This window comes from Opisthocomus hoazin, chromosome 3 (assembly GCF_030867145.1).
Source record: "Opisthocomus hoazin isolate bOpiHoa1 chromosome 3, bOpiHoa1.hap1, whole genome shotgun sequence".
NCBI lineage: Eukaryota > Metazoa > Chordata > Aves > Opisthocomiformes > Opisthocomidae > Opisthocomus > Opisthocomus hoazin.
Genome location: NC_134416.1, coordinates 17,130,144 through 17,157,317, shown reverse-complemented (window position 1 = coordinate 17,157,317; position 27,174 = coordinate 17,130,144). Strand labels below are relative to the sequence as shown.

At 45.4% G+C, this 27,174-nt stretch overlaps 1 protein-coding gene across 2 annotated transcripts; it reads left to right on the top strand.

Moving 5' to 3' along the window:
• Positions 1-2,391: 2,391 nt before the first annotated feature.
• On the top strand, positions 2,392-7,464 carry UTP23 (UTP23 small subunit processome component). Of its 2 annotated transcripts, XM_075415222.1 has the most exons (4): positions 2,392-2,600; positions 5,413-5,587; positions 6,492-6,524; positions 6,609-7,464. In XM_075415222.1, the coding sequence occupies exons 1-4, from the start codon at positions 2,413-2,415 to the stop codon at positions 6,876-6,878; spliced, it is 666 nt and encodes a 221-aa protein (XP_075271337.1). In that variant the 5' UTR covers positions 2,392-2,412; the 3' UTR covers positions 6,879-7,464. The 2 variants fall into 2 exon arrangements, with proteins under 2 accessions (XP_075271337.1, XP_075271336.1); XM_075415221.1 differs by having other exon boundaries at positions 6,492-7,453.
• The last annotated feature ends 19,710 nt before the right edge of the window (positions 7,465-27,174 follow it).

Here is a 27,174-nt window from a genome sequence, read left to right as displayed (position 1 = left end):
TGGTAACAAAGACAACAGTGAAGAGCTGAACTCTTTGGGCCATTAAAGGAGCTACCGAGCAAGCCACTGTGAAGACAACCAACCTGAGCTTTGTCACTGGTAGGATGGGGGGAACACGATTATCATGAGTTTCACACCGTATCTGAGGGCGTGTATGGGACTGTGCAAGACTTTTCATGGGGTATCAGCAGGGGCTTTGTGGGATTATGCAAACCTTATGGGCGGATGTTCACAGCATTGGCCAAAGGCGAGGAAAGGAAGGCGCAGGGTGGATCTAGGGGGTCATGTAGGAAAATGGGGAGGAGGGGGGCTCACAGCGAGCAGGCAGCGGTCAACTTCATTGTTGGTACTTACATTGTATATGTCCTCTGTGTGAGTTTGTGCGCGTGTGTACACTTGTCCAGGACACACGCGAGCCCAAGACCCCTCCCAGGTCTGAAGAGCGTACCTGGATGGACTTCAGCAGCCAGGAGCAGCAACTCCCCGGTCCTGGAGGTCACTCGGTTCAGCAGCTCCCATAAGATCCTTAGGTTTATGTTTAAAAAATCCACTCTACAGGTTGCTCATGGGAATAGTAAAATAATTTAATTTGAAATGAAAATGGTGAATTTTATTATATGTAAAATACTGTAAAAACACCAAAGAGAATGTTGAAAAAATTATACTTCTCTGCACTGCTATAGTATTTTTACAGACATTACTTTTAACATTTAAAATTTATTAAAAAATAATTTCACAGCAGTGAAATGCAATTTACAGACTGGTACTGCAAGTAGTTTATCATACAATTAATGCTATCTTCTGCACAATGAAGGAGAAATCTGTGCTGTTGTTTCGCCTGCTAGCCAGCCTTCCGAACCTGTTTTACCATACCAATCGCATTACAACTGGTCTGTGATGGTACTACTTACGGAATAAACAGTGAAGGAGTATCTCATCACAGTGGTATGTGACACCCTACCCTGGATTTTATCTTACTTTGCATTTAGTTCAAAACAATGGCTAGTTCAAGCTCACATTTACTTGTTTCTCCTTTATATCTCCATTCTGCAGCAGCAGCTGTTACCATTACAGATTCCACATTCTAGCTGACAGTACCACTGTGAGATGTGCTGGGAAAGTGTTCTTAATAAGGAGTAACTGCCTGTCTTTGGGCAATTAATTTTGGGGAAAAAAAAAAGAGAGAAAGAAAAAATAATCTAATAAGGTTTTACTTTGGAGCCTTGCTGAGTGGTTTAGTCTAATTTTTTAAATAATGAAACTATGAAGTTAGAGGAACTGAGCTACCACACCAGTATGGGAATACATCGGCCACAGGACTGACGTTTAAGACCAATGAACTCAACGTATCGCTTAGCTCATAGAGTAAAGCATGTATCCTTCTGTGTCCATGATACTCGTGAGCATGCACAACTGTCTCCTGAAGACAGCTGGAAAGAAGGATTTAATGACAGAAAAATACCATCAGCAGCACAGTCATATCCCATGGAAAATACTCTCAGTCACCCGTTCTTCCCAATCTTCATCCTGTAGCCACTTTAAAATATCTTCTCGTTTAAACATATCCATTTCTACAGTGGTAATTAAATGCATTATTATCCAGTTTCTCTTAACACTAATGAACCTGCTTGGAAGCAGATGTTTCCTGTGTCTGTTTGGTAGCAAAAAGCCCACTATGACAGGTGGGCATTTGCTTGAATGACCTTAGAGCAGCCTGGCTGATTACAGGGAGCTCACTGGCAGGTACCTGCAAATTCTCCTTGCGATACAGCTGTCCCTGGCACAAAGACGGCTGCTGTTGTGCCCGCCCAGCGAGACAGATGTCTCTCATTATCATTTAAGATGCCACATCCCTAAAACACAGGCGTGAAGTTCCGCTTCCAGACTGCCGCGTGTCTGGGGTGCGCACGGTCGCCGAGGAACAGAGAGGAGCTTGAAGCGTGAGGGAATTTCCTCAGACTGCAGCGAAATGAGTTTTTCGATTTGCCATGGCGGGGGGGGGGGGTAGGGGGGGGAAAAATTGAAATGTAGAACATACGGTTCTCAGTTTGAATTTTGAACTTGGCACGTACAGGGCTTACGCTGCCGTGCCCGATCCGGGGGAGCAATGGCAGCGGGCGCTGAGAGCAGGTGCTGGTGGGGCACGACCCGACCCGGCGGGGAAGGCCGTGGGACAGCAGCCGTACCTCCGTCGTCACACCGAGTGCGGAGACAGCCCCCCCGCACAGCGCCGCTCTCAGCAGAGCGCGGGGGCCCGCACAACACCGCGCACCCGCCCTGCCCGCCCAGCCGCCAGCGGACTGGGCCCGGCCGGCCGGCCGCACCCCCCACCTCGGGCCGCCCCATCCGCGGCAGCGGCCGGTCCCAGCGCAGCTTCCGGGGGAGCCGGCGGCGCTTCCGGGCGGCCCCGCCATGAAGCTGACGCGCCAGAAGCACGCCAAGAAGAACATGGGCTTCTACAAGCACAACTTCCAGTTCCGCGAGCCCTTCCAGGTGCTGCTGGACGGCACCTTCTGCCGGGCCGCGCTCCGCAACAAGATCCAGATCCGGGAGCAGCTGCCGGGGTACCTGGGCGGCGCCGCCCAGCTCTGCACCACGCGGTAGGCCGCGGGGGGGGGGGGGGTGCGCAGGGCTGGCGCGCATGCGCGAGGGGAGCGGCGGGGGCGCGGGCGGCGGGGCGCATGCGCGCTGTCCGCGTGCGCGCTGTCCCCCGCGCTCTCCTGAGGCGGCGCGGGCGGCGGGCTGGGGGCTGGTGTGGTTGTGGGGCCGGCGGCAGCGCCGTGGGCTGTAGTTAACTTGCAGAAGGGTAGGAGCTTCTTTCGATGCCGGCTGCCTTTCCGAAGATGGCAGAAACTGCTGAGGGAGTACAGGCTCGGCACCAGTACAGGCTCGGGGCTGAGCTGCTGGGGAGCAGCTCTGTGGAGAGGGACCTGGGAGTGCTGGTTGGCGACAAGCTAGCCATGAGCCAGCAGTGTGCCCTGGCTGCCAAGAAGGCCAATGGTACCCTGGGGTGCATTAAGAAGAGTGTGGCCAGCAGGTCAAGGGAGGTTCTCCTCCCCCTCTACACTGCCCTAGTGAGGCCCCATGTGGAGTACTGAGTCCAGTTCTGGGCTCCCCAGTTCATGAAAGATGAGGAGCTGCTGGAGAGAGTCCAGCGGAGGGCTACAAGGATGGTGAGGGGAATGGAACATCTGTCCTACAAGGAGAGGCTGAGGGAGCTGGGCTTGTTTAGCTTGAAGAAGAGAAAGCTGAGAGGGGATCTTATAAATGCCTATAAATATCTGAAGGGTGGGTGTCAGGAGGATGGGGCCAGACTTCACAGAATCACAGAATGTTCGGGTTTGGAAGGGACCTCTGTGGGTCATCTAGTCCAACCCCTCTGCCGAAGCAGGGTCACCTACAGCAGGCTGCACAGGATCTTGTCCAGGCGGGTCTTGAATATCTCCAGAGAAGGAGGCTCCACAACCTCCCTGGGCAGCCTGTTCCAGTGTTCCGTCACCCTCAGAGGGAAGAAGTTCTTCCTCATGTTCAGAGGGAACTTCCTGTGCTTCAGTTTGTGCCCATTGCCGCTTGTCCTGTCGCTGGGCACCACTGAAAAGAGCCTGGCCCCATCTTCCTGGGGTTCTGAACATGAGGAAGAATATCTTCATTCTAGATGATCGCCAGAGGTCCCTTCCAACCCCTACCATTCTGTGACTCTGTGAGGGGCTGAGGTGCGGTGAGGGGTAACCCCAGTGTGTGAGGGGCGTCTGGGTGGGCCCCTTCCCACTCCCAGCATCGTTTTGGTGAAGTGAGAACAACAGAGGCAAGCTCAGATCTCAGGCAGGGAGGGAATTGCAGCTTGTCTGGAGTTTCAGCCTGCCAGTAAGGGATTGTCTCCACGGTAGCTGTTCTCAAGGGAGAACAAGGATGTGCCAGACAAAGGCATGGAAGTGAAGCATGCACACTGAATATCTTAAGTTGCCTTGAAGTTACCTTTGTTTTTACCTGACTTTGTATATTGCATATGATAAAATCTTCCTCACTTGGATTTCTGCAATGACAGAATAGCCAACTGTCCATCACGGAGGCAAGTACTGAAAGTATCAGCGACATGTATACCCTAGGCTACAGAAATTAAACACCGAGCCATCTTGCAAAGCATGCAGAGCTGGCCTGTACTTCTCAATAGTAAAAAGTATCAAGTCACGATCTTAGCTGTGAACGGTTCAGGAATCACTTTGATCCAAACTGTATTCCAGTGGTGTCTAAATGTCAATTCTTGCTTCCTTCTTTCAGTGATGTCTGTTGGATCTTTTTGACCTGTTTTCACTTAGACAGCTCGATGGACTCATTTTCTCTGCTGTCAGAATGCTAAATTGGTTGAGGCAGCACCTCAATGGCATGACCAGAGCTTCCCTGAGGAAATGAGCTGTCTCGCTGTGAGAGTCTTTGCAAAAAGAACAGGCTCAAGTCTTCACAAAGACTGTCCTTAAAGGCCAAACTTTCTACTTTGGAAAGAAAAATAGTTTTATTTAGTATCTTGCAGTTATTTTGGAGATAAATGTAAATGAAATGAAAGTTCCAAAGAGGTTTTTGGCACACTCACTTCTGATTAATCACCATGCTACCATATGCTTGAACCTGTATTTCAAGCCCACACATTCCTACCACTGTCCACATTTAACAGTAAGGCTTAGTGGCTGAAGTAAGCTAGATTTCATCTGTTAATTTCTGAGTATCCAAGCTAGCATCCTCATAGGCTGCTACGCTGTCCTGTGTGAACATCTGCTCTCACTGCTGCTAAGAGGAGGATTTTAGGTTTCCCTTTTATTGTTGTGGAGCCAAAAATGTCCAGATTTTTAATCATATGGATAATCTTCTTTCTTCTTTTGCTTGAGTTGGTTGGATTCTGATAGCAAGTTTGAAGCAAGGTGATGGACGCCAACACGGAGTTTAACTTGCATGCAGCTATTAATCAGTTTGTGCTAACTCAAGTAATTCTATTTGTTAAGTAGTAATTCATATGCTAGGTGATACCCAAACATAAATGTAAGGACGTAACATTGTCACTGATAACAAAATATTTTTAAATCATTTAATGTAACTTAATGTTGTTACTGGTTAATCTTGTTTGGAACCAAGGAAATCTTGCTGACATCTTCAGATGGGCTACTGCTTTCAGATTAGGGGGTGCCATTTAGAGATCATAGTATCATAGAATGCTTTGGGTTGCAGGGGACCTTTAGAGGTCATCTAGCCCAACCCCACTGCAGTGAGCAGGGACACCTTCAACTAGAGCAGGCTGCAGATCACAGAGCCTGAACAACTGGGCATTGCTCGTTCCTAATTATCTCACGTCAGCCTTTTGCTGCTGGAAAAAATGTGTAGTTATTTTCTTGTTTAGAAATCACTGTTGCTTTTGGCTTTCAGATGTATTCTAAAAGAACTGGAATCATTGGGTAAAGCACTGTACGGAGCAAAATTAATTGCGCAGAGATTTCAAGTTCGAAACTGTTCTCACCACAAGCATCCTGTGAGTGGTTCGGCCTGTTTACTTTCCATGATTGAAGAAGGCAACCCTCATCACTTCTTTATCGCCACACAGGTAAATGCTCATGGGAAATGTAGCGCCATTTCATCTGAAGTGATCCTTTAATACCTAAGGATGAGGAAACCTACAGAAACTTCGATAATGAGATTTTAAAATACCTTGTGGGAATTAATCTTGTAAAGCCTTGCTCACTCTTAAATGTATTTGCTAATTATGAAGTAGGGAATCTTTTGTCTTACCTGATCAACTAGGTATTTTTACCTAGAAGGGTATTGCTTAGTTTAGCAGAAAGTGTAGAAAACATACTGACTACCTATTGACATTTAAGAAAACAACTGATGAGTGTGAATCTGCATATTGCTTGTGTGTGAATCCCCTGCCCTGAACTGTTTTGCAGAGTAGTCTGAAAAATGAAATAAGCGTTAAACGACCATATAACTTCAATTTTAAGAAATTTTGGAAGTTCTAACAAAATAACAAAGGTGGAACTCTTGTACAAATAAGAAAGGCATTTTTTGGCTTAGGTCTGTTGTTGGGACTGTATGTGTGAATTATATACACCATATATAAAATGGTTTACAGTAAAATTATGTATGCTTATGTAAGATACAAGGAGTTTAAAATGACTTGTTATAGAGAAATTATCTTACTTCTCGTAAACTGGTGTGCTACATACCAATAAATGAGGATATTTTCCTCAAAAAATGCATGTGTGCTTATGCATGCACGAAAAAAGGAAACGTTAATAAATTTTCCATCAGAGGTACAGCTAATCAGAAGGAGAGAAATTGAAATGTAAATTGGTCTGAAAGGCACTGCCAGGTGTGTCTGCTAGATTAAGTTTCTTATCTTTTTCATAATGTAATTTATCTTCATAGTTTTGTATTAAAAGTAGGTGTATTTGAATTGCAAATACCATTTAATCCCAAAATATTGACTAAAGTATTTAATTTTACAGGACCAGGATTTAGCAAACAAAGTGAAAAAGAAGGTTGGCGTTCCTCTCCTCTTTATTATTCAGAACACTATGGTGCTAGACAAACCTTCTCCTAAATCTCTGGCATTTGTTCAAAAGTTGCAGACAAACGAGCTTGTTCCGGAGCACCAAAAACAAAGTATTGTGCAGCTTAAAGAAAAAGAAGGACTGGCAAAGCAAGAGGGTGAAAAGAGAAGAAAACGTAAAAGGGCAGGCGGCCCCAATCCTCTCAGCTGTCTGAAGAAGAAAAAGAAGAAAACCCAGGAGGGTCAGGAGCCTTCTGCTGAAAAGAAGAAAAGAAGAAAAAGAAAGCGAAATAGGGTTAAAGCAGAAGCCATGCAATCGGTGCAGAAGAGTGAAGAAGAATAAACCCAGCATCTCTGTAAACAGTGCTGGGCTTGAACATTGAACTTTGCAAAAAGAAAGATTAATATACAACCATGTGAAATCAAGTTGTTGATATTAAAACTTATTTTTGTGAAGTGGTACTGCTTATTACTGCATCTCAACATCTGCAGGTTGTTGTCATAATAATTTATTCTGTTTCTTAGTAATTGGGTTTGTGACAAAATATTTAGGAACCCTCATGTTTCATTATTCTCTCCAGCATCTTGATTCCTGCCAAAAAGCTCACATGATCGGGAGTGTTTTTTTAGAAATGCTTCTTGGGTTTCATAGGGGTTTTGGTGGGATACCAGAATTCTTTCAAAATCTAGGTTGCTCTGCTTTCTTACTAAAACTAGTTTTGACAGTTGTTCCGTTGCAGAATGTGGAATTGACCTAAAAGAGCATAGTACCTTATTTATCTGTATCATTTGAATACAAAAGTTTAAGTCTTTTGGAAGGTGACCAGATGCTCCCAAGAAATCCCTTCCAGCCTAAATTACGCTATAAACTCCGTGTGAACTGACAGGTCTGTTGTTTGCGATCGTTATTTATTGAGAAGATCCTGGAGGGCGTGTGATTGTGTTGATATTCCTGACATTATAATAGCATCCCTAGTGTGTCTAGTTTATCTTTCGTGTATTCTTCCTTTTTAAATAGGAAGAGTGCAACTTGAAAATGCTGTATCAAAACCCTGGCAAACACCTAAAGCCATCACAGCATAGCTCAGCAGTGGAGGAGTCCTCAAATACGGGCAGCTGGCGGTGGTGGGACTGAGACCCCGTGGGCGCTTGTTCCACTGTTCTGTAAGGTTGTGAACAGAATAGAACTGGGTTGAAGGAGGGAGCTGCCACAAACGTTTCAAGTACCTGATTCTCTTTAGCGTTTCTTTTCTGTTCCCTGCACCTTGCGTGTTTGGTGGCATTGGGAGGCAGAAGGGAGTGACTGAGACGACGAGATGCAGGGGTGTGCTGCGCAATACCCGCTGCGGCACAGGTGTGCTGTAACAGTGTTCCCAGTCGTCTCTCACCAGGGCTTTAACTTTTCTTGGTGCATTTCTACTTCACTGACATGCAGTTCTTAAAAGGAAAGCTTTCTGTTTCTTCGCCTGCGTGACTTTAAGCCATCTTTTTTAAAAAATCTTTCAACCTATGCATCATACATTTGCAAAGTAGTTCTCATGGGCATTATCTGCACAAGTTCTTGACTGTCTGCAGTATGTACACAGCTGTAACGTATGACGCTTTCTGTTGGCTTTTCAAATTACACGGACAGTTGTTTCATAGAGTTCGAGAAAACAGCTTGAGCGATGGCAGTTGGACAGTCGAGGCGGAAGCTGCAGGGTCCTTCCCTCGGATCTGCAGAGGTTTCCCTCCAGCCAGCGCAGTTCACTGCTGCTGTAGCCCCGGCACAAACCCGTTCCTTGCAGCACAGCTTTTAGGAGTGGGCTGTGCCTTTGTTGTTCCACGGGACAGACCATGTGCACCTTCGGAACTAGCTGCGAGAGACAGAAGCAAGGTGAAAGCTTTTAACTGAAATTTAAAACCATCATGCCCATCGTGGTATCGTTCCTATGTTGACTGCTAATAGTGAGTCTTGAGGAGAAATTTTATGACTCCTAAAAATTCCTTAATGCAGTGTATTTGCTCAATGTGTATCACCCTCCTCAAGCTGTTGTATTCCCTTCTCCTTCCTTATTTGGGCACGGTGCCATGTTCATGTAGTTTTGCTTTCCCTTCCCCCTGAAAGCCTGCTTGTGTTTCCTCCCCCTGCCCAAACCCACCTGCAGAAGGCAGTCTTGTAAGTAAAGCTTGAAGCGGACAACAGAGATAGTTCATCTTCAAAATCTCATTCTGAGTCAAAAGTATAAAATCCAGTAACTTCAAAAATAATATTTGTAGTAAAAATTGAGCACCCTAATCATTTACAATAGTCCCTTTCAGTGCTGTTGAAACACAAAGCTTAAATATATATTTTTCTAAAAACTATAGACAGACAAAAACATAATTACATAATTACTGCAAAAAATAATATTTTTGCAGTCCTCTAATGACTCCCACCTTAAGGAGTTTAAAACAATATTTGTCTGTATTTCCTTAGTGTTTTGTTAACATAAGCTGAGTCACAGTGTTGTCATTGGGAAGAACTGGAATGAAAAGGGAGTGAGCTCTTCAGAGAAAAGCTGTAAAATTTGCCTGCAGCATAGCTGCAGCTCTCCTCCGGCGAGGTAAATAACTCGCCTTTCAGTTTTGGAAGAGTGCTCCTGCCCAGGCAACAAGCAGAGGCAATTGGACCGTGTGTTGTTACCATTTTGAAATTTGGAAAAAAAAAAACCCCAAAGAGCCTGCTGGGGTTCTACGGAGGGTTAGCTGGCCCAGGCTCCACACCGTGCCAGGGTCCCTCTCGGAATCCAGCAGCGTGAGTCGCTGGGAGCATCCCTCGGCGTGGTGTAGAACACCGCTGCGGGCGTACCGGCAGAGCTAACGCTGCTGCTGGAGGTGTTCAGCTCCACGCGCTGCCCACAGCTGTGGTGGCCAGTCCCGCTCACTTGTTTATCAATAAATGGCCCGCAGACCTGGCCATGTCTCTGGTATAGACAGGGTTCCCAGCGTGACTTTTTCTAATAAAGTTTAGGATCGTTACGCTGTAGCGTGTCGGAGGGACTGCTTTTGGCTTTGAAACTACAGAAAGCCAGAGGTAAATTAAAAGGAGCTTGAGAGAAAACGTCTTTGGTGCCATTGATTTCCTCTGTTCTCAGACAGGATCAATGTACACCCTGAATCCAATGCAGTACCTCGCTAAATCTGGTTTTAAGAAAGAGGGAAATAAGCAGTGCTGTACAGTACAATGTATGCTACATGTGCAGAGTAATAGAAGAAGAAAACAATAATGCTTCAGCCACAGTCTGCGGGGCATTAATGCTGAATTAGGACAGAGTCTCATCTACCGGCAGCAGAAGATATTTACCCAGACTGCCTGCCAATTCGATTGGCTGGATTTATACGTTGCTGTGATCCGGTGTTGAACAGTAAATCACTCCCTGAGCATCTGTTAACGACAGTAAATAGATGAGTTAATTAGAAGCTTCTGGAACCTGGGATGTTTATAAATCATTAAAGTAAATATGAATATGGTATAACCTGAAGAATAAATACATTCTGGCGGTGAAAGGAAAATAGGATGTCCAGAGCAGTCTTGCTCATTTGTTTTCAGCTGCACTGATACGGTGTGAATGACTTCTCCATTAGCTTTGCAGTGTTCTTGGAGTTTCTTGAACATGTTCTGTCAGATACAAGGTGAAGAACGTCGGAACAATACCATTATTTATACTCCTTGCATCTTTCATGTAGAAGTTTCACAAGCAGCTACTGTATATTTCATACCTCTGTGTGGGCGTAATATCTCACACAGGGAGCAGCCAGAGATACAGAGAATGAACAAATAAGAGCCCCAGCAGGTGTTATAATTTACAATTTCCAGGAAAAACATTGCAGTGTACCGAGAGAGAATGACAGAAAGCAAAAGTTTTCGTACCCAGAGAGTCAGGAGTGAGAGACTGCACCTTGTGATTTAGGAATGGCTTAGCTAATGCCAGGAGAGGAGGCTGTGATGTATTTCTGGTAATTATTATGTCTGTGCACTCTGAGCCCCAAATTTGTCTCCGAGAGCTCATCTGTCTGCCCATGGAGGCAGTCATTTTGCAAAAGTTGCTTCGACTTGTTACAGAAGAGACAAGCTGGGCTCTCTCGGGGGGTCTTCATTTTCTGATTTCCTCTCCTACAGTGGAGAGGGAGAGCATGCAGCTGCGCTCTGTGTGTGGATACAGGGAAACCAGGAAGCTGTTAACAAGAGTCCAGTTAAAAACAACACAGAGCTGAGAGCTGGGAGGAAGCAAAGAGACAGTACATTAGTCACTGGGATTTAAAAGAAACCAAGGAAGAGAGAAAAATATATGTGAGGGTTTCTGGGTGTTAACTGGAGGAAAGAATTGGTCAGTAGTGGAAGATGAACCAGAAATGGCTTAGCTGTCAAGGAGAGTAGGGAACAGGGTAATAAACCATAAACAAATTTAAAAAAAGTCTTTCTAATTCCCTTAAGAAAACTTCATTGCCCTTTCTGACTCAGTTTCTGCCTCCTAAAACAGGGAGCTGGGCTGAGTAACCCGCTCACAGATCCTGCGTCGATAGCCCGAGACTTCCCGCAGAATGTAGGTCTCGTGATGCCAAACACTCCTCGACTTCACGGTTTTTCAATATTACACACTTCGCAGCACTGGCAAGTTTGCAGCCAAATCCTTCTTCTGTAGAGCTCGCTGACATTGTGCATGGCTCGCTGCCTAGCACGCAGATATTACATCCAGGAGCAACCTTACTCATGCCATTATTGATAGGGTGAATCCATGTAGTTAATTGCTCGTGAAGGTACTCGCAGCAAGAGCCTGGGATAGACTGAGGCTCTTCTGGCTGTGGAAATCACGACCCAAAGCACAGCATGGGTTTTTTTTAAAGTCTAATCTCCTTCCAGGAACTCAGCAGGGGACTTCAAAGTTTCTTGTTGCAGTCTTGACTTCTGGTTGACCCAGAATGATCTTTTTGCCATGTTCATTCCCCTGGGGCCAAGGATGCTACTGATTTGACTCTTCAGAGCGGTTAGTCTTTCGGACTGTCTTGGAGAAACACCGAGGAAATTTTTCACGTTGTGAATTGGCACCCGTTTTGACAGGCAGGTTTTCAGAAAAAATGAAGAGAGCAGTTTTCTAGAATTCCTGGCTCCCTCTTTCCACCCCAACCTCTCTGTCAGCTCCCAAGAATACAAGTAGGGCTGTTCCGGGATGGTCCAAGAATCTGTCTAGCCCAGCATCACGCCTCCAATAGTGGCTGAAAGCTGTTCCTCAGGAATAGGAAGAAAATAGACAGAACAGTTTTTTGGTACTTCCCCAGATTACTTTCCAACTTTCTGACAATTTCTTAGGGAGTTCCTGAACCAGGAAAAATATTTTGTTTTTAACAGCACGCAATGAATTTGTGTTTCACTTATTTTGTCCAGTCTTTCCTTGAGACCGTGTAAATTTGCTGTGGTAAGGAGCTGCACAACCTGATCACATCTTATGAAAAATGCTTTCACGTGGCTGTTTTGAATGTGCAACCTGCCGGCTAGCCCTTGTAATGGATGAAGCATTAAGCAGTCATTCCTTAGTCACCCTTCCCATGCCACTCATGACAGCACAGACCCCTGTGATATGTCCTCTCATTCATCTCTTTTCCAGGTTGAAATGGCTTCTGCATTGCAAATTTAGGTGCATTCTGCACCTAACAGGAAAGCAGATTTCAACTTGTTCAGCCCCACTTGAGAAGACCAGAGCATCTCTGCTTTCTGCTGGATGTTCTTCAAGGAAGAGCATGGACAAGAAGAGTCTTGTGAGAAAAGGTGCAGGACAGGAACTCTGCATTCAGCACTTGGTTTGCCACCAACTCCCTGGGTGCCTGAGCAGAATGCCATTGCCCTTGGATCTGTCTTGGCTTCTTGCCTGTGGAACGATGGTGTATATCCCTGAGCTCCCAAGCTCTTCAGAGTTTGGGATCACTAGCATGCAGAAGCCAACTGGATACTGTGCTGACACTATTGTAAGAGCCCAGTCTTTGCCCAGTACACAATAAATCCTAGGTAAAGCTCAGCCGTACACAAGACTGCTGGCTGTAAACCTGTACTCTGCAATTAAGATGGAAATGGTTGTTTGAACATGGTAGAATCATAGAACAGCCCAGGTTGGAGGAGACCTCAGAAAATCATCTGGTCCAACCTTTCATGGGAAAAGGAGCCTAGATGAGACTATCTAGCACCCTGTCCAATCACATATTGAAAACCTTCATTGATATGGACTCCACCACATTCCTGGGGAGGTTGTTCCAGTGAGTGATTGTTCTTAATGTAAAAAATGTTTCTTATGTCAGTATGAAACTTCTGCCAGTGCACCTTGTACTTATTGCCCCTTGTCTTCTCCATGTGGCTCCTTGTGAAGAGACAGTCTCCATCCTCTTTGTAGCTGCCCCTTAAGTACTGGAATATTGTGATGAGGTCCCCCCGAGCCTTCTCTTCTCCAGGGTGAAAAGACCTAACTCCTTCAGTCTTCCCTCACAGGACAGGCTCTCCAGCCCCCTGATCGTCTTCGTGGCCCTCCTTTGGACCCTCTCCAGTCTGCCCACATCTTTCTCAAATTGTGGAGGCCAGAACTGGACACAGTGCTCCAGGTGCGGCCTGACAAGCGCCGAGCAGAGTGGGACAATCACGTCTCTATCTCTGCTAGCAATGCCCCTGTCATTTGCCTTGACTGCCGCAGCGGTGCCCTGCTGACTCATGGTCAGCTTGCTGTCCACCTGGACCCCCAGGTCCCTTTCAGTGACGCTGCTCCCCAGCCACACAGGTCCTAGCCTGTATGGGGCTCTTTGGTTATGTTGTCCCAGGTGCAGAACCTTGCACTTGTCCTTGTTAAACTTCATATGGTTCTTGCTACCCCTCTCTTCCAGCCTGTCCAGGTCTCTCTGTAAGACGCCTCTCCCTTCTGACGTGTTCACTTCAACACCCAGTTTGGTCTCATCATCAAACTTGGTGAGGCTGCTTTCAATCCCATCATCCAGATCATTTACGAAAACGTTAAACAGCGTGGGTCCCAGCCCCGATCCCTGGGGGACCCCACTCATTACAAGCTGCCAGCCTGAGTAGGAACCGTTGATCACCACCCTCTTGAGTGTGGCCTGTTTGCCAGTTCCCTACCCATCTCACAGACCACCCTTCCAATCTGTACCTTGCCAGTTCCAGGAGAAGGCTGTGGGAATGGTGTTGAACATTTTGCTGACATCCAGGTGAACAACATCCATGCTTTCCCATGTTGAGACAAGATGTTATTGTGTTGTAGAAGGCGATCAGTGTGGCATCATTTGCCATTGGTAAATCTGTGCTGGCTTTTCCCAGTCAGCTGCTTCATTGGGTTAGTGAGACTTTCTAGAAGGCCTCATTCCATTACTTTCCTGGGAGCTGAAGTAAGACTAATGAGCCTGTGGTTTCCTGTGTCCTCTTTTGGGCCTTTCCTCTAGATGGGTATGACATTTGCCCTCTTCCAGTCATCACGGACATCCCCTGGTCTCCACGGCTTTTTAAATAGTGCAGACAGTGGCCTTGCTCTGAGAACCACCTAGTTTCCCTTCCCTGTTTAGCAATGGTCCTGTGTCTTCCCTGTGCTTCTGCTTAGTGCTCATGTACCTGAAGAACCAGTTCTTGTTGTTCTTGACATCTTCGCTGATTTCAGTTCTAACCAAGCCTCAGCGTTCCTGACTGCATCTCTGCATGCCCTAGCAAGATTCCTGTAGTCCTCGATGGCTGTTTGGCTGCCTTTCCGTAGCCAGAACCTTCTCCCAAGCCCTGTGACTGTATTTCTATCCCACTTTTAGATCTCACCGCGCAGTATCCACAATGAGTTTTCAGAATGAGAATTGCTTGTTTATATGAGATTTTTTTTTATCAATTAACCTGAATATTAAATAATGATATGACATCTGCAACATCAGTAGAATGCTTGCAGAACTGCACTATTTCCTTTTGCATTGTATAGAAAATAAGTCAGATTTATTGTTGCCCTAAACAAGAACAATGCTTTTGCTATCAAGCTTGAGTCAGAGAGAAACGTGCACAAAAAATCCAAGATTGGTGCTCTCAGAACCCAGGCAGGCCTGCCAAGCTTCTGAGCTGAAGGTAGTAAAATGAAAACGGGGATATGATATTCATACAAATCACTGCTGTGTGCCAATTAATGGACTTTTTTCCATCTACCTGGCTTTTTATGATGTCTGGGGGACTTGATTTCATGTCCGTATCTATTTCTTAATGCTAGTGAGAACCAGAACATTTTTATTACATATGCTTGACCATATCAAAGTGGCAGACAATTAGCTTCAGTTACGTAGACTATCTGAGGGATGTTTAATTTATTAGATTTTTAATTGGTCTCTGTGTGTAATAGACTACGAAAAAGTAAGAAATAAGACTGTGTAATTAATCTGAAAAAATCTTGTTTCCTCCCCTCATTCTTTCCTTTGCAACTATTGAGGTGTTGTGAGGGGTTTTTTTGTTATTTATAACTTATTTAATTATCTGCTTTGGAATAATTTTTGGTGGATACTTGCCAGTTTAGTAATAGTCACTGCCCACTACCTGCTGGTGTCACAAACACACCATCTGTTCTCTTGTGCCTTCCGAAAGTCTCTGAAGTAGCTGGCTGACTCAAGCTGCAGGTGGTAGGATTGCTCAAAACACATAATCACCCAACTTCTAAATAACAAAGCTTTCCTCTCCTGTCTGCCTTTTTTTAAACTACATTTGATTAAGGCTTTGTGGGCCACCCTCCTGTCATAAACAAACTTACCTCCAAACAAATCTGGTACCGTTATGCTGAAGAAGACCAATGCCCTGCGTTCACTTTTTTTTTCCTGAAGGATTTCTCAGCATTTTTTATCATGATTGGGCCAAAACTCTGTGTCCTGGTCCCTGAACAGATTTCTCTTGATATCCTACTCACCTGCCTACTGGTAAGCACCACTTGTTTGGTATATTTGAGAGTGAAATGAACACCGCTTATCTTTGGCTGTACCCCTGCACCAGCATCTCTGCACCAAAGCCACATCCCACTGGCCTTTGCATCTCCTTTCCCCTCTCCTCCTCTCACTCCTCCATCCCCTTGCAGGTTCTCTCCTCTATGAAGACCACAGAAAAAGCTGTGACATTTAGGTGCGTAGGTCTTCTGCATGAGCATAGGAGGCATGAGAACTGGGAACTGAACAGAGCTGCCACGTACCAGGTGGAGAACAAGAATCTGGGGAAGGCACTGGATGTGTTTACATGTACAGGTAACTTGGGCCCAGAGAAGAAAATCTAACCTAAAAAGGAATCCATAACACTAATAGTTACTAAGTTTAAGTAAGTTTAAGTATACCTAAGTTGCTAAGTTTATTCAAGTAAAAGTTTAAGAGTGGAAATTCTGCTCTTCAGTTGAGAGCAGAAAGAGCAGCTGGAAAATGTATAGTATGGTCCTGAAAATATTTACTTTTCAGTAATACCCTTGGCTTTATGACTGTCCTTATCTGGCTGTCTTGCTGGTAAACTTTTGCAGAAATGGGTTTATGATCAGCATCTCCTCGTATAATCACATGAGAGTTTCAGCGACTTTGTAAAACTCAATCTTGGTTCATCCTTCTGCTGGATTATGGCTGGGAGAGCTGATCTGAAATCTGGGAAGACTGGCTCAGCCCCCTGCTCGTACAGGACAGTGCTTGCGGCTTGGCTGTTTTGGGGCTGCTGTGCCCTTTCCTTCAGTTACCAATGAATTAATCCCTCTTAAAACATTTTCAAATAAGAAATCTCAGTAGGTTACAAGAATAATAATATAATTCTTTTAAAGGGAAAATAAAGCATTATTTTTGGTAGGATAGCGGATATCTCTACAGGCTTTTTCTTAAACTCCGTGAAACAGCCAGTGTTATTCCTGCAACTGAAGATTAATTTCTGTGCCATTATCAAGTGTAACCCTTGAGGAATTAAGTGCATTTGTATCCCATATTGAAGTCCTATTTATGTAATCAAGCAATCTGGAACAGATAAGACCCTTCTTGGGAAACCTGTGCTGCTCGGCAATATTTGACTTTGCCTCAGACAGGTTATGGCCCTCTGGGAACCGAGGAGCTCACTAAAACACCATTTGTAATGCAACGTGACAAATCCCGGAGCCAGGGCGATAATCTCCGCAAATGCTGTGCAAATAGTCCCTCTGTCTCAGAAAAGTGATTAATGGGCTCTGCAGAATCAGCATACGGCCCCCTGTGTTAATTACTTCAGAGGGCTGCTAAACCGAACCCCCAAAGCCTGCAGAGGCTCGGGGGGAGACTGGGGGCTTTGCGAGGCTGGGCTGGATGCAGGACCCTCGGCTCTGGCTGCCAGCAGAGTGGTGTGCGGCAGCCCGAGCTGCACCCTGGGGACCCCACACCACCCTGCAGCCGTCCCCGGGACGCAGTTCTGTGGGGACCCTTGGCTTTGCAGGTGCTCCTGGCTGCAGCTCTGCTCCTTCAGGCACTGCTCGTCCCCAGGTCAGAACCGGGGTGCTGGTGGGTGAGAAAAAATTCTCCGAGCCTGGCTCTGAAACGGAGATGGGGAGAGCGGTCAGGTGGGGACCAGGAGCTGGACGGGATGTACTCGTTCAGAAGGGACCACGGTTTGCAATATTCGCTCTGTCTCTGCCGTACCTGATGTGATTTAAAATGCATAGGCCCTTCATAAATTATTGCAGCTCTACTGCGACGAGTGAAACGGTGCCAATTTATCTCCGGGGAAGATCTAAGCCTAAATGCTTTACAGAGAAAGAAAGAAGATGAGGAGAGAAGTGTGCATTTATCTTTCCAGTACGTTCTCTGGGCCTCATCCAAGGGGAAAACTTCTACATCTTGCTTCAGGATCTTTAAAACCCAGCTGTGGGACTCTGGTTAGAGACCCCTGTGGAAAAGTCTTAATGAATTTACCATGGATTTTTTTCTAATTCATTAAAAGTTTGACAAATCCAGTAAAGCACACTAGCCTGCTTGTATATTTTTCACTTGTCCCAGAGAAGTCTGTGGCAGAGATCTCATTGCCTGCCCAGCCCTCTAGAGTTACCTGGATGGCACAACCCCAACTGCTCTGCCAGATGTGCTGTATTTGTGCCCAGCAGGCTGAGCTCCCCATAGGGACACCATAAAGGCGATTTCAGCTGGAAGAAGTCATTTGGCCATTCGGATCCGGTGACCACACAGGACTTCCCTGCACCAGGACAGGAATTATTTGATTATTGATGGTGCTACGTGAGGTGTGGAGCTGCCTTGACTAAGAGAGATTTGACCCTCTTTCCCATGTAATACGCTGTGCGCGTGGCCAGGGACCACGGAAAAGGAGGGGCACAGTTCCCTACCCTATGTTACGCACAAGGAAACAAAGGCAGAAATAACTTCTCCAGTTTACGTCCGAGGAAAAAAATATTACAGCATTTTGGCTTCCTCGTCTTGCACTTACCATAATCTTCTAATGAAGTCTTAAAGAGCGTCTGATGGTCACCCTTTTAACTGAAGCAATACACCAAAATGGATAAGCATAGGGAAGACACCTACCAGGACACTTTGCACAGTGTAAGCTGCTTACTACCAGTGGGGGTTTTTAGCACTGGGAAATGAATAGGACAATTTTTCACTTGCTTAAAGCACCCACTCATCAGGCATTAGACTGGATTCCTAAAGGTGCTGATCTGAGCAATTTAGAAACACAAAAGCCTACAAATCAGCCACAAAGACAGTAATAAAATCCTGCAAGTCGTCTGTCAGGATCTTCAAGCATCTTTAAAAATGTGGCTCTTGAAACTTCATCAGTGAAGCCTGAACTAAATTTCCACAGGTAAAAGCTCACTGTTTTCCTTGCACCATTCTGTCTTGAGAAGAAAATGTGTGAAATGTTTGGAAAATAGCATAGCATTTAGTTTTACAGAGTGTGTTCCCCTGAAATTGCCTGGATAAAGGCAAGAAAGCCACAGCCGCAGCAAGGAGGGTGAGCTCTCTTCTGAGAAATAAGGCAGCTTAAATTTAAAGAAAACAAGCAATAAGATAAGATAATGATTCCAAACTGTTCTGATGTCTTGCCACTTATTTGGCTGATTGGTGGGCACGGAGGGCAGCCCGTGTAGGGATGCTTAGTCCAGAAGGTCTGGAGGGAGGATGCCCTGTGACATCCACACGAGGAGCTTTCTGTGTGCCATCCCACAATTTGATGGACATTTTATACTGCAATAACACATTCGAAGTCGTCGATACATTCTAAAGAAAAATGTCTTTAATCTCAGGTAACTTTTCCACTTCCAGAGCCACTCAATTGGAGTAATTTCTACAGGATATGATTATTCTGTGCTGGAATGGCCTCTCCCCAAGGCAGACAGGTCAGAAGAGCTCTGCCTGGCAGTTTGCTGATGAAACAAGTGCTTGGGGAGGGCAAGGAGCCACTGGTCTGGGGGCAGTGGCCTCCTCTTTGTATCACTTCTTTTGCAGCTCGTGGAAGGAGTCTTTATTATTCTCTGAGAAGTTTCCAGCTTTTGTGGTGTGCAGAGAGAAGAGCTAACCCGTAACCGCTGGCAGCAGCCGAGCACGAAGAGGCCGTGTTAAAGAGGAGCTGCTGAGAACTCTCTAAATTGCATTTCCTCAAAATGAAACAGGATGGGATTACAACATCTCTTTGGCATGGCCCTAAAACCAAAATGATTTTTCACTGGCTAAATAATTTCATGTGCTGGTTAGACTACAGCCTGCAGCCTAAGATGGAAAGGAAGCCGACTTTTCCTTAAATTGTGTCCCTTGCTCTCATGAGAGCTTGAAACAGGGCTAACACAAGGTAACTCCTTCCATTGCCAACCTCGGACTCCAGTTTGATTACTCGCTGCATTAATTTAGTGATTCCGTGATTTGAACCCATTGGTTTATTGATTTAGTCTTAATTGGAATCCAGATGCAATCACTGTATTGTTCCATTTTTAATTAACTTAGCTAAATTGCAGCAGATTAACCCTTGCTGCATATAGGGTAAACTCTCTTGCTTATTCTTTTCTACAAAATCCATTTCAATAAAACCCACCACACCAGTCTATGCACTGTGGGTCAGAAGCCCAAGTGCACATATAATTTAGAATAAGGTATTTCCAGCCCACTTCTTTCTTCCTTCAGATTAGTATGAATCCCTCATATAACACTTGGAGAGTGAGAGCGGCACAGAAGGGACCATAGAAAACAAAGCTGAACAGGGAAAAAGACCTGTTTTCTCATACTACTTATATTTCCAGAAACACGCTACCAAATCATGTAATTATTTCTAACTTAAACACCAACAGGTAGAAAAGGTTCAGAAATATGATTTAGGTGTGGACAAAATAACTGTTCTTACCAGTAGATGGATTTCCAGGTGTCAGACTCTTTACTTGGGGGGCTTTGAATAACGGTCGTAGTTTGTGTTTGTACGGCACCTTGCAGTCTGCTCTGCCTTCTGTCACGTTTGATAAGGAAATAGTCCACTTACTGCACTGAAATTTCAACTGCAAGCCTCTGTAGAGAGAAATCATACATTTTTAGGGCATTTTCCATTCAGCTATCTGGCGCTATTACCGAACTTTTCAACTAATTGCCCATGCTTTTTGCAGCATGATCATACCATTTATTTCTTTCTCAGCACTCTTTCTGTTAGCTGTTGCTCACAGAAATCTGCAGTACTGGATGCCCAGGTACAAAGCAAGGCTGCACAGTCCAGGACTCTGTTCTCACTGTCCTCACATCTTAAACAGGGAGCTCCTACACTTACGGTGCGCATCATTCTGGAACTCTCACAAAGAGATTGGTTTTCTCCTTTGGTTTTCCTGGCCCTACAACTGTCATATTTACATCTGGTACTCTTGTTTCTGTGAACCAGAGCCGAAACAACTCACCATAGGCTGAATAAATGTGGGTTTAGACAAAAACCTCTATAAGTTGGTTCTCAACCAATAGGACGAGAGGAAATGGCCTCAAGTTGAGTCAGGGGAGGTTCAGATTGGATATTAGGAAAAATTTCTTTACCAAAAGAGTGCTTAGGTATTGGAACAGGCTGCCCAGGGAAATGGTGGAGTCCCCATCCCTGGAGGTGTTCAAAAAACATATAGATATTGCACTTCAGGACATGATTTATCAGGCACGGTGGTATTGGGTTGGTGGTTGGACGTGATGATCTTAGAGGTCTTTTCTAACTGTTGCGTTAAAAGGAGTCTGTGATTCTGTGATACTGATAGGTGGCAAGAGGAAAGTCCTCCTGTTGAGTCACGAGGTTCAGAAAAGAACCCCTTGCGTTCTAAACTCTCTCTCTCGGAGAGGAGTCTAGGTGCGGCTGGATCCAATCCTAGTCCCAGACTTGGACAATGGTTTATGTCTAAAGGGTTAAGTGTGCAGCCACTGAGCAGATTCAGCTTGCCTGTCAGAGCCCTTCCAAGGACTTTCACTGAAACAGTTTCGCAAAGTTGAAACAATAGGTAATTTCTTCAAGCAACAGGTATCACAGATTCGGGATTGCTGTTGATAAATGCACTGTCTGCAAAACTTGAGCTCAAGGTAATGGTTTTGCGCTTTAGTTAACAACGTGTTCCCGGGGATACGTCTGACAAAGTCAGAGACGTGACTCTTACCAAAAAGGCGTCCCTTCTTGGGGGGCGCAAGAAAGGTTCAGGCCCGTCGACCCGTCCGTCAAGTAAAGTTCTCGCTTGGCTCCTCCTCCCAAAGAGAGTTTTCAAGTGCCAATTTTTATATGTTTGGAAATCTTTTTTGCAAGGTGGGACTAAGTCAATTATTGTGTATCGATTGGCTCTTGGCATGGAATGTCGTGTCGTCACAGGCGGGACTCAGCATTTTGGCATGCCTATGGAGCGGGCATCTTGGTATGCGCTTCTGGGGGCCTTCTGTTCTTTATACGAAGCAATCTCTGGCTGCACGGCCTCTGCTGCACCCCACAGATCACTGTACTCACAATGGTGAGCTATCCTCCTTTTCTTCTGTCCGATAAGATAAGCACAAGTCAATTGCTCCCTTTGTTAACCCCTCTGCTCTTGGCGCCTGAGTCCAGTCATGTCATTGACAAGTCCAGCAAGGCCAAGACCACACAAACCTTAATGATTTTAATTCAAATTTAATTTTCTGAATCAAACAATGGATAGAAAGAAAAGGGATAATGGGTGTATTGTTTGCCTAGAAAAAGTAGGATGTTTATAAATGAAAAAATGTGTGAGAAACAAACAAATTACCAGAATGTTGATGCACCTCAATTTCAGTCTCCAAAACTACAAGCAAGAAAATGAACTGTATCTCAGTGATTTGTAAAAGAAACTGGGGCATGGGCTACAATGAGCTTGAAGCTGCTCTGATGAAATCATTCCATCAGATGTGTGCAAGAAGCTGGAAGAGGGAAACAGCTGGTGTAAAGACCCTGGGATAAATTGCTCACGAAAGTAACAGAAACTGCAGAGAAGTGTCAAATTCGTTCAAGTTTCAAGAAGAAAAGACAGCTGCTGACCACACTGGTGCAAAGGAAAAGGTGTCTGCCAAAAAAAATCAAAGGTTACGAGCCATGAAATGTCCACAGCATCAACAAAACAGAACCTCTCTTCTCAGCAGCTCTCACTGGGACTTTTGCCACTTCTGGGAGCTTCTAGAATGGAGGAACATCAGTGACTGGATGTTTCACCGAGCTGGTTCTGCATGTTCCAACGGAAGGGAGCCTTCACTGATGACGAGGCTGCTCCAAGCAAGACCCTCCTGGTCCTGTTGTTGCAGATGGGATGCACTGGGGACTGCTGGGACCTGCCCGGGGACTCTGCCGGGACAGCAGATGATGGGGACGGAAGGTGGCTTTGATTGGCCCATGGTACAGTTTGCCAGAAGCAGGTGCAGCAGCCCAAAGGCTTTTGTTTTCCTGTATTTGATGTGTTATTGTAAGGCTGTCAATATTTGCACCAATTTTTGATGCAGAACGAGTCCATCTGCTCCCTGCTAATGGAAATATTTCATTTATCGTCACGCTTTTTCCAGTTTTCAAACTTATGCTGCTGAGAGAGCTCAAAGGTAATCCTGTGCATCTTGTGAGTGGGACAGAGCAAACAGAAAGGCCACAGCACTGCCAGCTCACCCACTCATTCCTTCACAAATCCGTGCTTTCCTGATAAACTGCTTTCCAAACTAATATTATACACCAAAAAGATTAAGCGTTTGAAGTGAAGGAAGCAGCTAGGTCACAGCTTGGGGTGCAGTGGGTGAACAGGAACTGGAAAAAAGCCCGCTTAATATCAAATACAATGGGAACTTTACAGTATATTGTAGGAGACAATTGGTTATTTTAAATCTTTTACAACAAACCACCCTCACTCTATTCAGGCACACACACACAAGTAAATTAGTTGATACTTAATTTTCTATATCTCCCATGGAAGAGTAAGAGGCCGGGCCAGCTCACTTAGATGAAATGCGATTCCCAAGAGTCCCCACAGTTTCATTCCGAAGCTCAGATCAATAAGGTATTCCTGTGCCTTAGAATAAAGACTTGTAAATATGTACTTGCCACCTGATCCTCTTTGTAATATAACCAGGGGGTATGTCTCAACAAGTGATAATTGGAAAACAACCCCATGTGAGAAATCACCTTCCTTCAGAAAGGAGACAGACAAAAATAGAACTGAGCAGATCACAGCCCAGGGCACTCCAGGATCTTTCCACATGAATGAGAGCGAGTGGAAATGAAATGGCAAAATCAGAGTGGATGACAGCCTGCCTGCTTGCTAGATGTGACCTGCAAATGGATTTTAAAACACTTCCAACTGCTATCACAATTCAGGCTGCATATCCTTGTTACTTGCACACAGAAGGACATTTTACAGGAAAATGGGTGGGTTCTTTTCTGGCTGCACCTCTCAGTAGGTATGAGGTATCCCCAGACTCCTTGGCTTTTGTCTGCTATGTGTCTTTCTGTGCCAAGCACTCCCTCAAGAAGGACTTGGGCAGGATGGTTGGAAGGATGGTTGAAAAGCTGGACATGAGCCGTCAATGTCCACTTGCAGCCCAGAAGGCCAACCGTATCCTGGGCTGCATCAAAAGCAGCGTGGCCAGCAGGTCCAAGGAGGGGATTCTGCCCCTCCTTTCTGCTCTGGTGAGACCTCACCTTGCGTCCTGTATTCAGCTCTGGAGCCCTCAGCACAGGAAAGACATTGACCTGCTGGAGCGGGTCCAGAGGAGATCGCAAAAATGGTCAGAGGGCTGAAGCACCTCTCCCACGAGGAAAGGCCAAGAGAGCTGGTGCTGTTCAGCCTGGAGAAGAGAAGGCTGCAGGGAGACCTTATAGCAGCCTTTCAGTACTTAAAGGGGGCCTATAGGAAAGATGGGAACAGACTTTTAGCCTGTTGTGATAGGACAAAGGGTAATGACTTTAAACTGAAAGAGGGGAGATTTAGACTGGGTATAAGGAAGATTTTTTTACAATGAGGGTGGTGAAACATTGGAAGATGTTGCCCAGAGATGTAGTGGAGGCCCCACGCCTAGAAATATTCAAGGTCAGGCTGGACAGGGCTCTGAGCAACATGGTCTAGTTGAAAATGTCCCTGCTCACTGCAGGGGGGTTGAGCTAGATGACCTCTAAAGGTCCCTTCCAACCCAAAGCATTCTATGATTCTATTTCAAGTTCAGCAATTCATTTTAGGAACAATGAAACTGCCATTTCCATCAGACGTGAATGCTGTGCCAGCCCTGGCTTCGTGCTAGAAGCAGGATCTGTTGTGCAGGTTGGGGCTTGGCAGAAGGAGGTGGGAAGGATGGGTTTCAAGAAGGTAGTGAGTTTTTAAGAGAATGAGACGAAACCCAAGGTCTATTCAGTCTCGTATCCTGCTTTCAACAACAGCCAGAGCTGGGTGCCTGCAGGTTTGGGTAGGACAAGATATCCCAGATATGTGTTTGGTCACCAGGCTGACCGCTACACAGGTCAGGTGTCTGTACATCATGAAAGCTTATTTCAGCATCAAGAGCATTTTCGTTTTGGTTGTCACAAAGCAAAGGGGAGAATGAGATACACTCAGAGGGCATCAGAGAGCCCCACTGTACCTAGGTTGCTGCCTTATCGAGATGGAAGCATTGTCCAAAGAAGATGTAATTTTTTCTAAGGTTATTTTCAGGAGAGATTGAACATCCCATCTGAATTCTTGCTCTTTGACAGCAGCCACATCCCCTTTCCAGCAAGAGATTTTTCCAGGTATCTGTTGAGCAGGGCAGCCTGATTAGAAGAAATCCAAATTGCAGGATTTAAGGACAGGCTTCTGTTATGGCATGTGTCCTCCTCGCCTGTCTTCACCACACCAAACACCTTGAGGGGAGAGTGACCACGAAGGTTTGAACTGGGCATGGAAACAGCTGGTAGACAACAGCTAGAACAGGACAACAAAACAGGAAAATAACAGACTGGTGATCAGTATCGAACCGTGATATTCACCCAGCAGCCAGTCCTCTGCCTAACTCCCCTCAGCCAGCCAGCAGCTTGTGCTGAGACAGGCAGTTTGCCCATGTCTCTCTTAAACCCCAAAAGACACCATTGCTTCCACTGATCTTGTTCAACCTGCAAAAAATTAAGGGGCTGTGTTCCTTCTCTGGACTGTGGTTTTAATTGCACCAGTCATTTGTAGTGTTTGGCAGGTTTACATTTCAGGGGAAGGGGGCACTTCTCTGTGTTCCTGTCTGCATCAGTGGTCACGGCATGGGTGGTGGGTCAGGCAAGGAGGTCCCTGCTCGGACTCCCTCCTCCTCTACCAGCTAAAGCAAAAGGGCAGCATATAAGTTAACTGACCAAATTTGCCAATGGCCTCATAACAATAATGCCTGAATGTTATTTGTGTTCTCTCAGCATGAGGAGCAAGGAGAGAGCAAAGGAGTGGCAGACGTCAGACCAGCACAGTCCTCTGGGGTGAGCACAGCACTTGGTTGCAGAAGGCCACATCTTCCCATGAGGTGATGAAGACCATCCTTCCACAACACCTTTTCTGTTTGTCACAGCAGTGGTGGTGAGCAAGCGTGAGCAGTGACACAGCAGAGACGCAGCACCAGCGCCCAAGGGACATGATGGCCGGTGCTTCTGGCCAAGACCGTAGGGTGTCCCCCCTAGACAGCCCAGCTCCACAGTCCCAAACTCCAGGACCAAAGCTCCGACTTCACTGAAATCCATGGCAAAATTTCCACTCACTTCAACAGCTTGGGCATTTCAGCCAATTTTTGGTTCATGTGACAAGATGCCACACTTTACCAGAGGGACTTTTTTTGTCCATGTAGCAAATTTTCCACTGCTATTGGATAGACTTTCACCTGCCGTTGGCCTAGAGCAGGTGAAATCTCTGTACCTGGACAAAGAGAAAGAAACATTTGTCCCGCAGTATGAATTTAATAAAGGAAAAGAAAAAAGAAAAGAAGAAGAAATAGAGGAAGACAAAACCACATCTGCGAAAGGTAGGACACCTGAAATGAGAAAGTCCCGAGGAGATGGAGTATTAGAAAGACAATAGGTCAAAGTTTCACATTGAATTTATCACTAGGCTCTGTTATTTTTTACATAGCTGTGTTATCCATCACAGAGACGTTATCTCTAAATAAGTGAAGTACCTGGCAAGGTACCCTTACAGTAGCGTGCACATACAGGAGTAAAATACCTTGTCCTAGTTTTTGCCAGAAATTTCTGAGAATGCTAAAAACACAAGGAGATTTTTTTTTTCTGATTCCATTTACTGTAGGAACATTCTTTTTCCCCTGTTTTACACTAACTGTGCTCTGAAGGTGGGACATTGTTTGGATTCATTGTACTTCATTTATCAAGTTTGCAAAGATACACAGAAGACATCCCTTGAGGCATGGGAAGATCTGATACTCACAAAAATAAAATTTAATATCTACTTTGCTGGTGTAATGGAAAATGTTATTACTTTCAGAAATATATTTCAAGTTGGGAGACAAAGGTTTTGCGCAGATCGTTCAGAGAAAATTCTGTTCTATTGAAGATGGATATAGAAGTAGATGAAGTCTCTTCCCATACGTTAATGCAACGTACTCTGGTCTGCATCAAGAAGTCTGGCCAGCTTGTGAAAAATCTGAGGTTGTATAACTGACAGTCAGGTTTCTCAGGGGACATCCTACAGGTAAGCCCAATGTTTACATGAAAGCATGCTGAACACCGGGTGGTGTCTGTAAAACCAGGCAAAAGGAAACAAAACTAGACAATTAGAAAATCCATAGTAACTGGAAAAATACAAAAGACCAACACCTGGGCAAAAATCTCAAACGCTGTAAAATAGTGCAGCAACAGTAACTTCAGCAGGCAAACTGCAACTGGTGTCTTGGAGACATAAGCATGGTTTTGTCTCTTGCTCTTCTGACAGTGCCTAGATAATCAGCTAAGATTTGGTACCATTGCCTGAAAGTTAGTTAATGCCTCAGAGTAAAATGCCATCCACTGGTGCTAGTGCTCTTCTTACTTACTTACATGACCAGAGACCTTCAGCTGTGCTGAGTCTCTTGAATGGAACTCTCATCACCGAGAGGGTCTGAGACATCCATCTCCGTCCCGCAAAGGCAGGTCCAGCACAACCCTGCGGCGGGCTGTAGTTGGCACCACTGCTAAGCAGGTTGGCTGGTGCTGCTCT

What these genes read in the sequence shown, in the direction of transcription:
- UTP23 (XM_075415221.1), top strand. Translation starts at nt 2,413, where the DNA reads ATGAAGCTGACGCGCCAGAAGCACGCCAAGAAGAACATGGGCTTCTAC. An exon ending in GCCCAGCTCTGCACCACGCG is followed by an intron (nt 2,601 to 5,412) that starts GTAGGCCGCGGG and finishes TTTGGCTTTCAG; the next exon opens with ATGTATTCTAAAAGAACTGG. An exon ending in ACTTCTTTATCGCCACACAG is followed by an intron (nt 5,588 to 6,491) that starts GTAAATGCTCAT and finishes TTAATTTTACAG; the next exon opens with GACCAGGATTTAGCAAACAA.